Source organism: Paramisgurnus dabryanus, chromosome 3 (genome assembly GCF_030506205.2).
Source record: "Paramisgurnus dabryanus chromosome 3, PD_genome_1.1, whole genome shotgun sequence".
Lineage (NCBI taxonomy): Eukaryota > Metazoa > Chordata > Actinopteri > Cypriniformes > Cobitidae > Paramisgurnus > Paramisgurnus dabryanus.
In genome coordinates, this window is record NC_133339.1 from 19,675,087 (window position 1) to 19,692,968 (window position 17,882).

At 38.7% G+C, this 17,882-nt stretch overlaps 3 protein-coding genes across 3 annotated transcripts; 1 reads left to right on the forward strand and 2 right to left on the reverse strand.

Annotated features, from left to right (window-relative positions):
* Nucleotides 1–122: 122 nt before the first annotated feature.
* adsl (adenylosuccinate lyase) lies at nucleotides 123–9,401 on the reverse strand. The gene is made up of 13 exons (XM_065277842.2): nucleotides 9,183–9,401; nucleotides 6,096–6,299; nucleotides 5,964–6,008; nucleotides 5,801–5,880; nucleotides 5,180–5,351; nucleotides 3,950–3,996; nucleotides 3,723–3,813; nucleotides 3,514–3,583; nucleotides 3,228–3,375; nucleotides 2,836–2,926; nucleotides 2,633–2,722; nucleotides 946–1,122; nucleotides 123–798 (listed from the first exon to the last, which is right to left on the reverse strand). Exons 1-13 carry the CDS (start codon nucleotides 9,327–9,329, stop codon nucleotides 712–714), a joined length of 1,449 nt encoding a protein of 482 aa, XP_065133914.1. The 5' UTR covers nucleotides 9,330–9,401; the 3' UTR covers nucleotides 123–711.
* Nucleotides 9,402–10,478: 1,077 nt separating this feature from the next.
* On the forward strand, nucleotides 10,479–14,957 carry LOC135768573 (GTPase IMAP family member 8). The gene is made up of 4 exons (XM_065277840.2): nucleotides 10,479–10,836; nucleotides 11,195–11,890; nucleotides 11,971–12,552; nucleotides 12,658–14,957. The coding sequence occupies exons 1-4, from the start codon at nucleotides 10,806–10,808 to the stop codon at nucleotides 12,708–12,710; spliced, it is 1,362 nt and encodes a 453-aa protein (XP_065133912.2). The 5' UTR covers nucleotides 10,479–10,805; the 3' UTR covers nucleotides 12,711–14,957.
* On the reverse strand, nucleotides 14,811–17,719 carry atf4b (activating transcription factor 4b). Its single transcript, XM_065277841.2, has 3 exons — nucleotides 17,558–17,719; nucleotides 16,379–16,777; nucleotides 14,811–16,265 (listed from the first exon to the last, which is right to left on the reverse strand). Exons 2-3 carry the CDS (start codon nucleotides 16,677–16,679, stop codon nucleotides 15,259–15,261), a joined length of 1,308 nt encoding a protein of 435 aa, XP_065133913.2. The 5' UTR covers nucleotides 16,680–16,777; nucleotides 17,558–17,719; the 3' UTR covers nucleotides 14,811–15,258.
* Nucleotides 17,720–17,882: the final 163 nt, after the last annotated feature.

Sequence of the window (17,882 nt, forward strand, 5' to 3'; positions counted from 1 at the left end):
AAAATTCGATTTGGCTGCTCAACCAATTAGTAATATTAGTAATAAACAATATCGTCAATTTCTTTTGTTGTTTATTGTTAAATGAAATAAACAAAGTTTTTCAAATTGAACACTAACAATAGTTTATTTTCCATTGTTTTAATTTCACAAATTCAAAGGGAATATGAAAAGCATTATTACAGGTACAAAATGATGTTTTTCAGGTTAATACGGTAGCTTACTGTTGCTCGCTTCAAACCACGTGTGCCTGTGGACTTTGTGCCAGTGCCATTGATTTATGACTTTATGACAAAAGTTTCCACAACCACACGAGCCATTTAGGGTGCCATAAATTTCAACCCAGCCCAGTGAAAATACACTCTTCTGCCTTGGGACATTTACAACAGTACAGTGAACTTCTGTAAAATGATGCACTATGACTACTTGCTCATGATGTACAGTACCACAGTGATGCATGGGTATGACCATACACCTATAAATAAGTGCATAATCTGTTGCCCTTCTCCCTCATTAATTTAATAGCAGTCAATAAAGTTATTAACTGCCATGGAAACCTAGAGACCTTTGTTATTATCACATAATTGTGTATGTGTCACATAATACTGTTTGCGCTTTAAGATAACTATAGGAGCATAGAAAAGATGATCAGCAAAACATTTATTCATTGTCATACAGCGTTGATGTGTCAGTCGTACAGTCTTTGTTCATGTCTCATAATTCTAGTTCAATCTTTACATCCATTTTACTTTTGTATGGCTCTAAAACAGGTTTGACTTCCTCAGACAAAAATCTTGCAACCTAAAAAGAAAAAGAAAGTTAAATTAAATAAATGACGATTAATTAAATTAAAAACATCTAATTGACTAGTTGACCCATCCCTAATTGTAAGGTATGATTATATAATAATGAGAGAGAGAACTATTGGGTCTATCCATATTCATGTACCTGTTGTGGGGCTCGGCCGATGAAGGTTTTGGGGTCCAAAAGGGCATCTAGCTGACCAAGTATGGGGGTGAAATATGGATCAGCTTGAACCCGAGCCAGCAGGTCATTATCTCCCCCTTCTTGTTTGACCACAGCTGCAGCCTGCTGGGAAAGCACTCGGATCTTTTCGTGACAGTCCTGTGTGTATAGCACAGAGAAGACAAAACTGTATCAGTCAATGTTAAAAAAAAAACTACACAATTTTGGTGTGCATTATTTTCAAATAATTCAAAGGAACGGATTCAATTATTCCGCTTATAACACAGTTACAAACATAGCTCTGGTGTTTTTTTTAAGACATTTGACAGGTTAGGTGTGCGTTTTACAGAAAAATAATTAACACCCATGGAATATTTCTCTACCAATCAGAAATAAATTGAAAAACTAGTTCACCCAACTTGATTAGGATTTATTCACTTTAGTCACAATTGTAACCCATGTGCCTTTCTTATGTCAAAGACAATGATAGTTATTTATGGAAGAATAAATATCTAAATATATTTATGGAAGATTTTACATATAATGAAAGTGATGACTTAAAAGTCCCCGTGAACCGAAAGTCGCAATCGACTTTACTTCCGAGTCCTTATGTATTTCCAAGTGAAACAGAATATTACGGAAGAAAAATAGTGGGTGTGGCTTGTGTTTCCACCGTGCTTTGATTGAATATAGAAATTCAGAAATGTAACTGGCATCAGACTGACAGTTGGAGGGGTGGAGATAACAGATGGTCCCGCCCAAGCCATCTAGCTGACGTCATCAGAGAATGATCGCCATTTAAAACTAAAATAATGACTTACACAGATCATTTTTTTTATAATAAACACTGCAATACTACATAAAAAATAATTAAAATTATGTTTGTTCCATGTCATAAAAACCTAACTTGGATAATTATATAATTGTAGGTGCATTTGGTGTTCAAAGTCGTTTTTTACTCAATGGTTATATTTTTAATTGTTTTAATTATTTGCCACTCTTTGTCATTGATTGCAAGATGTTACAGGCCATAACAATATAATAATCTGTGTAAAAAAATGTGTTATATAGCTGAAAACCTTATATAGCTGAAATCTTTTGTGTCCCCAGAGTAAACATGTGAAGTTCTAGCTCAAAATACCATATTGATAATTTATTATAGCATGTTAAAATTGCCACTTTTGTAGGTGTGAGCAAACATTTGCAGTTTTTGGGTGTGTCCTTTTAAATGCAAATGAGCTGATCTCTGCACTAAACAGCAGTGCCGTGATTGAATAGTGCAGATTAAGGGGCGATATTATCCCCTTCTTACATCACAACGGGGGCCAAATTTCAATTACCTATTTTTTCACATGCTTGCAGAGAATGGTTTACCAAAACTAAGTTACTTGGTTGATCTTTTTCACATTTTCTGGGTTGATAGAAGCACTGGGGAGCAAATTATAGCAGTTAAACATGGAAAAATTAAAAATATAACCATTTGAAATAAGCAGAAAACAAAAATAAAAAATTGTGCACACTAAATGCACCTGCAATTATATAAGCTCTCATATTCCTTAAGAAGACATGACATATAATGAACTACTTGTGTGGTTGCTTTCCTGGTTCCTTATTGCTCATTTTGATAACAGCCAGCAGATTTCATGCAGCAATCACTAGTTTATCTAACCTGTCTGTTTCCTCCAGCTTTCACCATGGCCATGATGATGTTTTCAGTGGCCATGAAGGGCAGCTCATGACGAATATGCCTCTCAATCACCTACAAATAGAGAGAAACAACAGACCTGCTGAGCCTTATTGAACAATTCTGTAAGATGAAGACATTTTTTTACATGTTAAATAAAAGCTGTAAATCTTGATTTTTTTACAGACCTTAGGATAGACCACCAGTCCTTCAGTGATGTTCTGCAGGGTGCTGAGGATGATGTCAGCAGTGAGGAAGGACTCGGGTAGAGAGATTCTCCTGCAAACACACATAGAGAAACCGGATAAGAGATTTTTACATTAATACAGTGCCATTTAAACATACGTTTTGTAACAAATTATATTATCAACAAATCTATATATTCTTTATTCTAATCGATGTCTATTGTTCTTCTTATTTATGTGTCTTTCGCTTCAACGACAGCTCTTAAAAATGTTTTGAGCAAAACCTTCCTAGCTTGATCTGAAAATGTTCCAATGATATTTAGCTTTTTGTACATAATTGTATGTTCAGATAGGTAAAGCAGACAATAATTGTAATTGTGCAATGAAGTGTGTACCGGTTAGCGCTGTCGTCCAAGGTTCTTTCAAGCCACTGCACAGATAATGTATGCAAGGGATCTGACACCAGCGCCATCAGGTGGCGAGCGAGACTACAGCAGCGTTCAGCCCTCATGGGATTCCTCTTATACGGCATTGCACTGGAGCCTAAAGAGGGAGAGAGAGAGAAAGCAAACATGAAGTTAATCATATAACAGTGTGACACATTTAAAAAAAAAACATTAAGTTATAGGAGGCCTTCTGAATTATTGTTTCATTATTATACAATTTTGCACAAGCACTCACCAATCTGCTCTTTTTCAAATGGCTCCTCGATCTCTTTCAGATTAGCTAAGAGACGGATATCAGTGCAAATCTACAGCAAAATATAACAAAAACAACATCAGCATGGGAAAACTGCAATATGTGTTTAACTAAAACCATCTGCTATGACACCGTTAGTCAATAAAATGGCAACTTTTATTTGCCTAAGTGTTTACAGACTTGTGTCTGACCTTGTGTACTGTAGCTCCCAGGCTGGCCAGCACACTGAGCGAGTCGATATCCACCTTACGAGTGTATGTCTGACCGGTCACCAAATACGATCTAAAACAAAGGGTAAACAGATTTTAGGCACACATACAACATATACACAGTTAGCCTGGTCTCTGGTTAAGTACTATTTAATTACAAATGAGGTCACTTTTTTAGCAGTTTATTGTAAGAAATTATAAGAGCATACTTTTTAAATCCAGCCATCTCTGTGATCTTTCTATCCAACTCTTCCACCTGAGAAAAAATACAGAGTTAAAACTAATCAGTTTAATCAATTCAAACTAAATCTTATTGGTGGTCAGTGCAACAACAAAACAATGTTTGGGATAAAAGTGATAAAGTGATACTTTTTCAAATTAAAGGAATAGTTCCCCCCCCCCAAAAAAAAGTTCCTCTCAAAACGGAGTAAGAAAATATTGAAAAAATTGATTGGCAAAGATGATTGGCAAATTTGTATTTCGTATCTTAAGGGGAAATTTCACAAGACTTTATTAAGATGTAAAATAAATCTTTGTTGACCCCAGAGTACATACGTGAAGTTTTAGCTCAAAATACCATATAGATAATTTATTATAGCATGTTGAAACTGGCACTTTGTAGGGGCGAGCAAAAATGTGCCGTTTTTGGGTGTGTCCTTTAAAATGCAAAGCTCTGCACAAAATGGCAGCGTGGTGGTTGGATAGTGCAGATTAAGGGGTGGTATTATCCCCTTCTGACATCACAAGGGGAGCCAAATTTCAATAACCTATTTTTTTCACATGCTTGCAGATAATGGTTTACCAAAACCAAGTTACTGGGTTGATCTTTTTCACATTTTCTAGGTTAATCAAAGCACTATGGTCCCAATAATAGCACTTAAACATACACTTTTTAAATGTGTTTATTTATTGAAATAGCAATTGGCTAATGTCTACAAAGACTCAGCTGAACAGCTGAACTTGAAATGTTCAGGGACATATGGGAAAAATATATATTTTCCATAGACATTTTTCTATCATGTCACATCATATAAATTTATATATTTAAATTACTGCCCAGGAAGGGTGGCACCCTAGCGCCCTCCATTGACCAGCCGCCACTGGCCATATGCATGTTTTGCATCGAAATGCAAAAAAAAGAGATTTTAAATTATAGACGTGCCGCCACATTTGAATGTATTTATAGACGTTTCTTTCACGTTAGAAGAAATGTATTAACCCCCTGAAGTCTTCTGGATTATTTTAATAATGAATGCATGTGCTTTTTGGAGAAATTTTGTACAATATAGGAGAATAATATAATGACATTTTAATAGTGTTTAACCTGTCAAAAAGATTGAAATGACAGAATTTTACTTTTGGGGTGAACTATTCCTTTAGCCAACTGTTCAGCTACATTTTATCATCAGTAGGGGCACTCTCATGATCATCATGTTCACCTTATCGTGATCCTCTTGGAAGAGCTGTAGGAAACTGGCCTGAGTGCCCGTGGTTCCTTTGACCCCCCGAAAACGCAGGTCATCTCGAGCACGCTGTAGGTTACGCATGTCCATGACCAGATCCTGCAGCCAGAGACACGCACGCTTCCCGACCGTAGTCAGCTGAGCAGGCCTAAGAGAGGAGGCATGAGAACAAAAGAGAGGCAAAACACATAAGTGAATGAAAGGGATGAAAAGCATTTAATATTTTTTAACTTGGAACGCTGTTGAAAGTTCTTTGAGATGTGAGGCACTCAATCGAAACAATACAGATGCCACATTGGATCTCAAAGCGATACACACCTCATCAATGAAGCGTGCACCTCTGGAGTAAAGTTTTAATGTGGGGCTTTGACAAGAAAGAGCCGCAACAGTAAAAGTGTGAGGGAGACAGACTTACAGATGCAGTAATATAAAAAAATTGAAAAGGCAATGCTTTAATGCATCATGACGTATCGAGATATCAGATAGAATTTAATCGATGACATAATAATCAATAATTGACTCTAATAGTGAGACCAGTGACAATTCACAACCCGTGTGTTGGTGTGTTCTGGTACCCTGAGATAAACAGATACTCACTGAAAGTGAGTGAAACCCAAAGTCGGTAGGTCAGCATTTTTCTCCGCAAAGTCCGCCAACCTGTCAATCACACGAGCCAGCTACGAAAAATAAATCAAGAGTTTAATGTCTCTGAACAGCAGCAGTGCCTTTATTTAAAACTTTAAATATTATACATACAAACCTTTGGCAGGAGAATATCAAATCCGTCACGCAGCATTATAAGATCCTGAAAATAAAGAACAGAATCAGTTAAAACTCACAACCATTGACACGTTTTAAAGCAGGGCGATTTTAATTGTATGGTTCCTCTTACAGTATTGTCTCCAACATAACAGGAAGTGGCGCCCAGGTGAATTATGGGAGCAGCAGTGGGGCAGCACTTGGCGAACGTGTGCACATGAGCCATGACATCATGCCGCAACTTTCGCTCCTCTTCAGCAGCCACAACAAAGTCAATGTCATCCAGGTGAGACTCCATCTCGTTCACCTGGGCTTCGGTTATAGGCAGACCCAAATCCTGCAGAGGTGGGTGAAAGAAAAATAAACGGATGCTGATTGGTCAATAGTACAGGGTTCCTGTGTATACATAATAGAATAACAGTTATAACCCAAAATGCCCATTTAGATAGCTACGTATAGCAACAATAGAAATATTGGGACTATATTGTTAACTTCAATAGTTAATGTGCCTATTTTATGTAGTATTTATCTGTTTTGTTAACTGAATAAGGAACATATGTGTGCTCCATTATAAATATTATAGTTGCTCAAGTATACACACACAGTAATGTACATTAGTGCTTAAAATGTACTACAGGCCGAATTATATACACACAATTTTGCTTCATCTTTAGCTACAGAAACTGGAAGACTAAAGGCCTCAAGAGACACTCTCCTCTTACACTGACATTTACAAGGTTATTTTAAAAACACACACTGTCCCAGACCTTCATCTGTTCCTGTTTATGCCTTAGTGTGTCTCTGGGAATATATTACAGTATATTTCTGTACAGTATAACTCCCTTACTATGGTGTGTGAGGGACATGTCTGTCTCTCTTCACGTCTTCATAATAAGATTAAGCTTTAAGTCAGATGACCTGCAACATGTGACTGGACAGCTGTGTTCAAATAACATTTCACCCTTGCTTATCAAATAGCCTTTGCTAAATGATCACAGGTCTGTGTACACACACACACACACAACTACAAAAGACAACCAGCATCTAATTCTGCCCATTTCAGCTAAACCAGCAAATTGCAGAAGTTAAACAATCAATAATATCCCTTTCTTATCCAGATAACCATTCTATGGCTGCGTTTACACTTGGCATTAACATGCGACCTGTATCCGGATGTTGTCCACATACACATTGAAAAGACAAGTGTAAACGCGTTTGTGTTCGGAATGTTATCCGATCTGTGTGTCCTGATGCAGAGGTAGTCGAGGACGCATTGTGATCGGATCTCAGTGTAATGTAACCGCAATCCAGCCATCGTATCTGGATTCACAGGTCAACGTCATACAAAACCCCGCCCACTATCATCTCCTCTCACTGACAGCTGTCAAAAATAAAGGACGTTAGGTCATGGAGCGCAGGTGAGAGACGCATAAATTCATATTTGTGGAGCAATGAAAGCTACGCTTAAAAGTATCTTAATAAATCGATATACAAAGCATTTTAACACTGCTAACTGTATTTAAGTTATTCAGGTATATGTTATATGTTACAACTATTCATAGTGAGATTTAATATTTAATGGCAGAATTCAGGATCGTCGTTATAATGTTTGAGTTTCCATGGCGACAAATCAATGTGAATGTTGCGCTTCTTTCTGGTCAATCGGCTGTTTCTGTCTCATTTAACACATTTTAAGTTACTTTAAAACACGTACAAACACTACATTAACCAAATACATTTAGTCAATGTTGGTTTTATGCAAGGTTACTTATATGTGTTTGTAAATTACATTACTTCTTACGCACTATGAACAGTAAATTGTTAGCTCTTTTAATTAAATCATATTATTACCAGGAAACATAACTAACAACAGTTTATGGTTAAAATAGAAATACACATATAAGTTCAGGCAGAGCCAAAAGCCCGTTATTAAGGCAGAATAAAACAGTGGAGTCGGTCATGTTTCACACGGATTTTGTTGTTGATTTAAAGCATGCGGGTGAAAGTCAAGTTCAGGTAAAGTTAAACAGAACATTCATCCGCGGTGCGGACGCTATAAGGCTTTTAAAGATAAAAAATATAACGCTTAAAATGTGAACATCACGGTTGTTGGGGTTGCTAGTTATTCTCTGTTGTTGGCTTCTCAGTAGCACTGTACAATACGGGATTGCGGTTAGCGCGAAAACCCTAAATCATGTGGCTAAAGACAGCTGTACCCATTTTGATTGACAGCTATCCACCCAGCGCGCGTCTCCCCGAACGGGATCCGATCACACATCCAGATACAGAAGCCACATTTATGTGACAAATGTAAACGCGCCGTGTCCTGATATACGGATGATCGGATCTGCGTGAACGGATCACTGAGATCGCATGTTAATGCAAAATGTAAACTAAGAGACAGTTTGGTCACAATCACTTCTACTTTGACCTGTGCTAGAGTTATTGGCCTTAAAGTATATGTATTTACTGATTTAGGTCTTGGATCTGGCCACTGATCTGGAAACAGCGTTACAACCTTCTCTCATTAATTAATATTAGAAAAACATCTGCTCATGGGTCAGGAGACACATCTGAGTGATGCTCAATCTGTGTCGCATACAAAGATCGAGAGATCCAATGTTTATGGCTTTGCATGCTGAGATTTTAGGTATTTAAAGGGGTACTTTATCAGACGTCCTTAGAGACATGAGACCCATATCACAAATGACTGCATTCAAATTTATGATGCTACTACTATTAGTAGTATGCAACGTTCATGCAAATAAATGCATGTTTGCATCCCTTCCATACCATTGTACTGTATACTATATAAATATTGCTGCTGTATACTTTAGTATTTACTATAGCAAATAGTAGTATATTGTATATATTATAGTGTATATATAAATATAGTACTTCATTCTTACTATGGTACTGTTCAAAACACTGTTACAGTATTGGTGAAGTTTGCTACATTTACAATAGTAAATACTTATACTACAGTATTCTTCCATGTGGGTTGTCAGTAAACCGATACCTCTAAATGTGCATTACTACTGCACCACAACTCATATGCACTGCCATTCACACTATTTTTAGACTCAAACTAGGCAACTTTAGGCGATCTGTAATTATTCAAGGTCATACATTTCAAGGTCATAACACTAGGGTTATTAATAATGTAAATTAATGCATATTTATTAAATAATATCTACTAAGGAAATCAACTCCACCAGACCTTCTCAGCTTTGGCGAGATAGAGCCAAAGTTTTCGCCATGTTGTGAATTTTTTCCTGTCGCTGAAGTTATAAGCCATCTCTTTGCTGGCGTACCGAGACACCAGAGGTGAGCGGTATTTCATGAACTCGTCCCCGGATCCCTCCATGCCTGCGGCGGGTCAGTACTGCACACACAAGGCACCGACTGCGTACAATGAAATGTGAGGAAAGTTTTTCTTCTTCTGGGGAGATTAATAGCGGTTTGCAGCCCAACTTAAAATGCGCATTCCCGCCACCTACTGGAAAGGAGTGTTTAGCGCACAACCACAGTTCTGCCTAGATAAAATACAGTTACGGCCAAATCTCGCGATATGTTGGGTAAGAGTTAGATTTGGGAGTAGTAGTAGGATAAAAACAACGGTTCTGGCTAAAAAATAATGCAGTTATTGCCTTAATTCCGTGGAATGTTGGGTTTAGAGTTAGGTTTGGAGGTAGGAAGGATGAACAGCGCTCATCCGGCGAGATTTTGCCGTAGCTGTATCCCTTCTAGCCACAACTCTGATCCACACGGCACAATGTTAACGTCCTCTAGTGGCTGCAGCGTAGTAACGACAGTTTAGCTTTGGCTAAGACTAAAACAAAACAGGAAACAGTAGGCAAAGATGAAAACGCAATATTATGTGGCGTTAGAGATGTAGTAAATTGACTTAAATTAAATAAACATGCTAAGTGAAATCAAAATGGATAGAGATGCAAGGTTATTTTTCTCATGCTATATGCATGCTGTGTGAATGTTATAGGCCTACAACAGCTTCATGTAGATAAAATAAAGAATCAAAAATATTTTACTACAAAGTTTTTGAAGTACAATAAAACAAAAAAATAGAGATTTGCTGTACAAATCCAGTGTCTTCATTGTTATTACTCGTCAGTACGTTACATTTTATACTTATACTCTACAACTTTTTTCTGTTTCAATTTGTTTTATCTTCTTTGATCAGCATAATTTATGAAAACATAATAAATAGTATAATTTTTAAAAATGTGAGTTTTGTCTGTGCAGCCACAATGACAGTACAAAGTTTTCTTATCTGTGTGGTGTTTCTCACTCCCTCTAGTGTTTTAATGCAGCAAGGTTTAAGTCATACTGCAGAATCAGGTAGGGGGTGAAGATTTAAACACTTCCATGTTTTCATTGGTCTAGCAGCAGCTTTTGCTCCACCCCTATCCTCAACACTACACGTTAAAAGCGTAGGAGCCCCCAAACCCCCCCCCCCTCCATTTCCCACCTCCAAACCCCCCTCCACGTCCCACCTCCCATATCACCATAAGAATCTGCAGTGAAAAACTGTGGGAGGCTGCTTACTGTCAAACTCATCCCATTTAACTCGCTTACAATTCTAACCACACGCCACCTCTTTTGTCTTTGACTCTTCGTTACACTTGCACTCTCCTGCTGTCTGTATCATCCCATGAAGAAAAACAACAAAACAGAAGGGTTGGGAGAAAATCAACGAGAGAAAGATCAAGGAAGTAGGAGAGACAGAAAGGGGGAATAGAGCATGTGTTGAGCACTGGCAACTGGCTGCTTGGACAAAATATAGGGGCAAGAACGAGGAGACAGCTGACCAGCTACAAACAAGATGGCTACAGTCTCCTCTGATTTAAATGTTGGTAAGTGACATTAAATATCAACTTTAATGCGTTTCGTTGGTATTTCAAATCCCGGACATCCACAGCTGACTCATTTCCTGCGTCTCTGGGGCTTTCTAATGCAGGCTGGAAAGTTTTAGTTAAACAACATATAAAGGCAGCTAAACATACGTAGCATTCCATCTGATCTTGGATCAGCATGAGAATCAGATCGCAGAAATGAAATTTTCACTTAGTTAGTGCAATCCTGTCTTAAATGATATTCAACCGCAGTCTAGAGGGAGTGTAAGGTCACATTTGTTGTGAACGTGGTCTGCATGTATTATATTGCACATAGTTTTGATCACCCTCTATATCACTTTCTCTTTCTCAAATGTAGAGGGATCTTGTCCAAACATGCGGCGCCTGTTGTTGATGGGATTCAAGGGCTCGGGGAAAACCTCAACAAAGAGTATGATCTTAAGGCAAGAGAAAAGTCTATCTGACCAGTCCTTAACAGAGCAACAGCCTTGGATAGATATTCTCAAATGGAGACTGCTGGTCATTGACACCCCAGGATGGCAACTGGAAAGCGAAGACACTGATGAGAGGGACTCGGAGAACCACCAATCTATCGTTGATCAGTGCTCTCCTGGACCCCACGCTCTGCTGTTGGTGGTTCCTATTGGAGCACCATTCACCGAGCACCACTGGCAAAGATTGTGGGCTCAGGTCAGGGCTCTGGGAGCAGGGATATGGCGTCACACCATGGTTTTGTTCACCTGTGCAGATCAGTTGCCTAAAGACAGTGGTGTGGAGGAATTTATTGTGGATGGAGGGGCAGCACTACAGAGGCTGGTGGAGAGGTGTGGCTGCAGGTACCATGCCGTGGATAACACCTTGTTGGACAGCAGCGCTCAGGTTGGCGAGGTTCTGCAGAAAGTGGAGGAGATGGTGCAGGAGAATCAGGGCTGGTTCTTTGAAATGGAAAGGCCAAGCCTTATGTTTGAAGATGAAGAGATTCAAGGGGAACGAGAAGAGGATGCAGTCACAGAAGTGGAGAGGACACAGGCAATGTTTAGATCTCCTCCAAGAGGTGGGGTCTTGTCCATGTGATAAAATATTAATAATAAATGTAAGTCCATTGCGCAATGCTCTACGTTTGTCTTTTAACAGAGTTACGGGTCCTGTTAGTTGGTTGGCGTGGAGCTGGTAAGAGCTCCGCAGGTAACGTTTTGTTGGGCTGTCGTGTGTTTGAACCTGGACGGCCCACCGAGGTATCTGTCCGTCGGCAAGCGTTCGTAGATGGTCGGCGCCTTACGATCGTCGATACACCAGGCTGGGATTGGTTCTCGGTCCATCGCACACCCAGCGACATAAAAAAGGAAATCAAACAAGGGGCAGGACTTCTCCATCCAGGCCCACACGCACTCTTATTGGTCATCCCAGTGGTTTCCACCCTAACTCCCAAAAAGAGGCAGGCCCTCAAGAACCATTTGGAAATGTTCGGCGAGGAAGCATGTCAACACACGTTGGTGCTGTTCTCATGTGGCGACTGGCTGTATGGCACAACAATCGAAGATCATATCCAACAGGACGGAGGTGAGCTGTTGAAACTTATGAAACATTGTTGGAACTGTTATCATGTCCTGGACTGTACCAAAGCCAGCAAGGACAAGACCCAGGTGACTGAACTATTGCAGAAAATAGAGGAAATGGTGGCAGAGAATGGACAGAAACCTTTCCTACCGGTCAAGCGTGAGTATTTCACATCCCAGTCAATTTACAAACTCTCTCATGATATGATCAAGTATAAAGTATGATCAGTTCTGTAAATCTGAACATTGTGTTCTTGTTTTGCAGTGAACCAGGAACTAGACGAGGAAGAAACAAGTGGAAGATGCATTCTGCAATGATGAATAAGACCATGGTAACTGCACGTTTGAACTAAAAAAGTCAATATAACTGAATGGGAAAACGATTTAACTTATGGATCCCAACACAATCAGTATTCTCATTCTGCACCATCCAGACTGGTTGAATTTCATCTTGAGGAACGGAAAGTCACAGATTTTTAACTCTAATGTATGTCCAGTATGTTTTAATACTCAGTATTACATACACAGAACTACAACGTACATTTTTTCTCAAACCAAAATGGTCACTTTTTTTAGGTTTTTCATCTATGGTAGAAACACATAGCACTTACTGATGACATCATAAACACTTTTTTAACCCATCGCTGTGAATCACAGACCACAAATTAAAGTAATTCACTTCTTGGGTCATTCTATGAAAATGGTGGCTTTTTAAACAGACAACTTTTTAAAAATGTAATTCTTTTTTTTATACCAAAACTTATAGTCAGATAATAGTTAACCTCTTAACATCATAAATCAGCTTAAATGACAGCTTAATGTATTTTATATTTTTACTACATTACAAAAAAATGCCTGTTCTGCTTTTTTGTCACTGGTGTTACCTATATTTTAGATGACAATTCAGGCTTCCCAGATTGTAATTTGACTATTTAATTTGCATACATAATTCAAGACAGAAAAAGTTAATGTCATATTAAGAAATTTGATTGGTCTTGATAAGTAATAATTCACTTTAAACAGGCATGCGTAAGGTTCTATTGTGTGACCTTTTTCTATTTCTACCATTGTGTTTTTTTGTAACATTAGAAATAATTGAGGTTGAGTGATCAAAATGTTATGATGATATCCTTAAAATGCTTACTAATGAATGCAGCAACAGTTAAGTAGATACAAAAACCATATTCTATGAAACTGGGCAACTCTGATGCCAGAAAACCAATATGCCATGCGGTAACACCAGTGACGCAATGTAACACCAGTGACACAAAGTGAAACCAATGACAAAACATACGATTATTATGTGTTTACAATATGAAATGCTAACAAGTCTGTATTAATATAATTTTTGAGGCTTTTATGAAACCTTATGCTGATAAAAAAGTTAGTGGTTTTATTGATTGTCACTGGTGTAATCGTGATGTCACTAGTGTTACCATATTTCATGGTACTGACCGTGTTCTACAATATATATAAAAAATGGTTTGCAATATAACTGTCTTACATGTTTTATTAATAATAAATTTGAAACATATATTTTAATTGTTTTTCCTGGCGGTTGAGGCCAGGACAGGAAAGCCACCATTTTCATAGAATGACCCTCTTACTGAAATGTTGTATTTGTTAACATTAGTTAATGCCAGAAGAACGAACATTAACAAAGATTAATAAATGCTGAAAACTATATTGCTCATTGTTAGTTCATGTTAGCTAATGCCTTTACTAATGTTAACAAATACAACCTTATTGCAGTGTAACTAAAATATTGACAGCATCACGTGCATAAAATGTTATCAATGTAGGTGATTTGCTAGTGTTGTAAAAATGCATGATTGATAACAGATCTAACCAGTTCACTCCATGACTATTGCCATTATTCATATGCTATATTATACTGTACTTTTTGCAGTTAGGGTTAGGTGCAGTTGTACTGTATTATAGCTATTTTTGCACACCTGAAATTCTTAATTATATAGCTCCTGGATTTTGGGGGAATTCCTTATCTGTTGATTATTCAGGGTTTTTGAATTTAATGACTGATAATCAATAATCTCAAACTGTGATGACAACATTGTATTTTGCTTTGATGTATGTGAATTCAACAGATCATTGTTACTATAGTTTAGTAAAAGCCTATGCACCAACCTGCAATATGCCATGGGAATGAACGTTCTGAGCTACAAAATATTGCTTGACTAAAATCTGACTTAGGTGATGGATTTAAATTGTTCTCACCTTATTTTCATATTAATAAAGAACAATAATTTTACATTAACACATGTGCATTTGTATTTAACCAAAAACATTTTTAAATATTGCTTTGGAAGAAAATATTAAGTTAAATCAGAAGTTTAGTTTATTAAATCCAAATATGCTTATTGAAACAAAAAAAAAATTTGAAAATGGGAGTCAATAATGTGTGTTTTTCCAAGTTTATTAAACAACAACAATTTACCCTGGGTGATAAACAATGAAAGGCATCTATCATGACAAAATAGTTTTATATGCAATTCATTACGTACACACCACACCATTTCTACATATACATTATGACTTAAACAGGAAGACTTAAGCGTATATGATTATTATTTGGAAACGTCATTACAGACAGAAACAAAATGTTTTTCTTTATATAATACTGCACATACGCAAACTGGAAATAAATAGCTTAAAAAAAACAAGCTTTGTTGATATATGACATGTTAAAAACAAAGGTCACTACTTAGGAACTGGCTAAGTAACAAAACTACTTGAAGGGTTAACATCCCCGGCATCATCTTATGCTGGCAATTATACTTTAGGCTTTGCTAAAACTGTCAGTTTCTCTCAGCTTCAAGCCTCTCTGTCCACATAAACTTTCTTAGCTTCATGCCCGCACACCTCTGCTCTCTCTAGCTTTCTTGACTTCTTCCATTAGCTCTTTCAGATACTGGATCTCCTTTGTGATGGAGTCCACTTTCTCCGTCAGCTCTCGATTCCTCTCCTCTAGAGCTGTACATTCAGTTTGGAGGACCTCATGCTCCACCCTCTTCTTTTGTCTGTAGCGCGTGGCTGCCGTCTTGTTCTGCTCCATTTTCTTCAGCTTCTTCTCCACTACCACCTTCGAGCCGCTGCCTGACTTCACTCTTCCTGTGAGGGCTGGTGATTCTGACCGCTGATTCTGGGTAGGCTTCGAATCAGGTGGAGAGTAGGGCTTGACCCTAGAAGAGCGAGAACGGGGAGAGGATGGGGGTGTTTGAGGTTTAGGGGAAGTTGGATTTATGGAATTCTCTACAACCTTCTCATCTTTGCCTGGAAGGGTAACCATCCCATTAATCTCCTCTTTGGGAGCAAGTACAAGAACAATGCGGGTTGGAGACAGGGAAAGGACTATTTTTGGCACCCGGAGCTCGATGGGAGGCGGACTCTGGGTTTCAGAGATGTCTACCTCACAGCCGAGCTCAAGCATGTCAGTGGGAGACTCGGGTGGATCGACGGAAGGAGACGGGACTGGGGAGGCTGGTTCTGACTTGATTTCAAGCTCGGCCTGGGCTTCAGGTACCACAGTGGAGGAATCTATTGTTATACAGGGTGTGGAGAGAATGAAAGGAGTAGTTACTGGAGTATCTAAGGTTATTAAGAGGTTGGTAAGTGGATCAATTTCAGGAACAGAGGCTGGAGGTGAACAAGCAGGGGTGATTGGAGAGGGTGCAGGAGTATCTTCAGAAGGTAGGGGCAGGGAGTCTAGATCTATCTGGGACTCCAGAGATGCAATAAGTTCTTCGGGCGAACTCGGTGGATCCTCAGAGTCATATGAGCCGATGAGGGAGTCTAGATCGAACTCACTCAAGTCAATTCGCTCAGTCATCCAATCCATTTCGTTGAACGAATGTTCTAAAGGGAAACATCAAAGATTAACCATTATGAGCGAGTGCTTAATGTTTATTCTGGAATAAAAGCTCAATATTATAGACTGTATATCATTGAAATTAGTTCCTACACCTCACCTCTGCCAATATCTGTGCCATCTTTGTCGAGGCACAGCTCATCTGAAGAGATCCAGGACAGGGACAGCGGGTCGAGCCCAGCCTTCTGCCCCCTCTGAGGGGAGAGAGGAGTGCAGGGTGGGGAGAGAGAAGTATATGGAGAGGAAGGGAAAGATGAGAGGGGTGATTCTGCACCTTCAAGAGGAAGAACCTCATCATCTTTGTCTAGAAAGGACTCCAGAGGGTCAGCCATCGGTGATGATGGGTCCCAAAGCAGCACTTCCATATCGTCCGGGCCAAACCGTGAGCTCATCAAAGACATGGCTGTCTATTTCAAGTGGAATCAACGAGTCTTCTTGGGGGAATCTAAGTAGTTTCGTGCTGTCAGTTACAGCGAAGGTGAGAGTTGCCTCAAAGGACCTGAAGATAAAAAATTAATAGTATTATACACCACATTATTTCACAAACTTATATAAACAAGGCTGTAATTAAAAAAGATCAAATTCAATTACGTATTCCTTATTATTATTATTATGGTTTTACGTCATTGTTCTACGCCCTACATTTCTGCCCATATATGGACCTCCACCACGTGACCCTTTATCACTTCGAGTCAGCTGGATGAACCCCATTTATAAAACCTAAATCCCAGTTAAACAAACAAACGCTGAATGTCGTCTCAATTGTAAGTTCTGGTTTGCCATTAGATTAAACAATCATATTCAAGAAAAAAAGCATTATAATGTAACATTGTTTTAATTCCGCTAGGGAAAGACACCGCCATTTCAGGGAATCGCCGCTCCCTTTTCAGGAACGTGCGCCATTTTATGAACAACACGAGGTGACAAAGAAAAGTCAACTAAACGAGTTCACTTATGATATTGTGCCTCAAACGTGATCTGCCTGATCAGAAATACCTTTGTTACACCAATGAAATACAAAATGGCACATTTTAAAATAGAAATTAACATATATCGTCGACTAATGCTACAATGTCTGACAGACCGGTGGCGCGAGGCGGATGCAATTGTAATATTTCCACTATAACAGTTTATACCAACATATAGTAAAATGTTACTTTTTATAACACATCAAAAATCTTTATTACATTGATAACCTTGATAAGGTAACACCGGGGACATTCTATCCGCCTGACTGAGACGACATAACATTTGTAAACAACAACAAAAATATACTTACGCCATTTTGCTATAAATGTACGGAACCAGTGCACTATGCTGATGCACTGAGGAGTTTGGGCGCTGTCTACCGGCTGCAGTTCACACGGCCATTTCGGCGGAGAGCAGAATCGCTCGAGTGTTTACAAAAATCAGATGCGGAAAAGAGGAAACTGCGGGTGATGACGTCGAGTATGCGCTTTTATACAGCCGCAGCGCCGCTCAGACAAATCCTTCCACCATGGTGTTTTCTTTTCTGTTACTCCGCGCAGACGCATCATAATCCCATCTGTTTTAGATAAAATGTGTAAAGATAGAAAATAATTTACACACTATTTGAACATTAT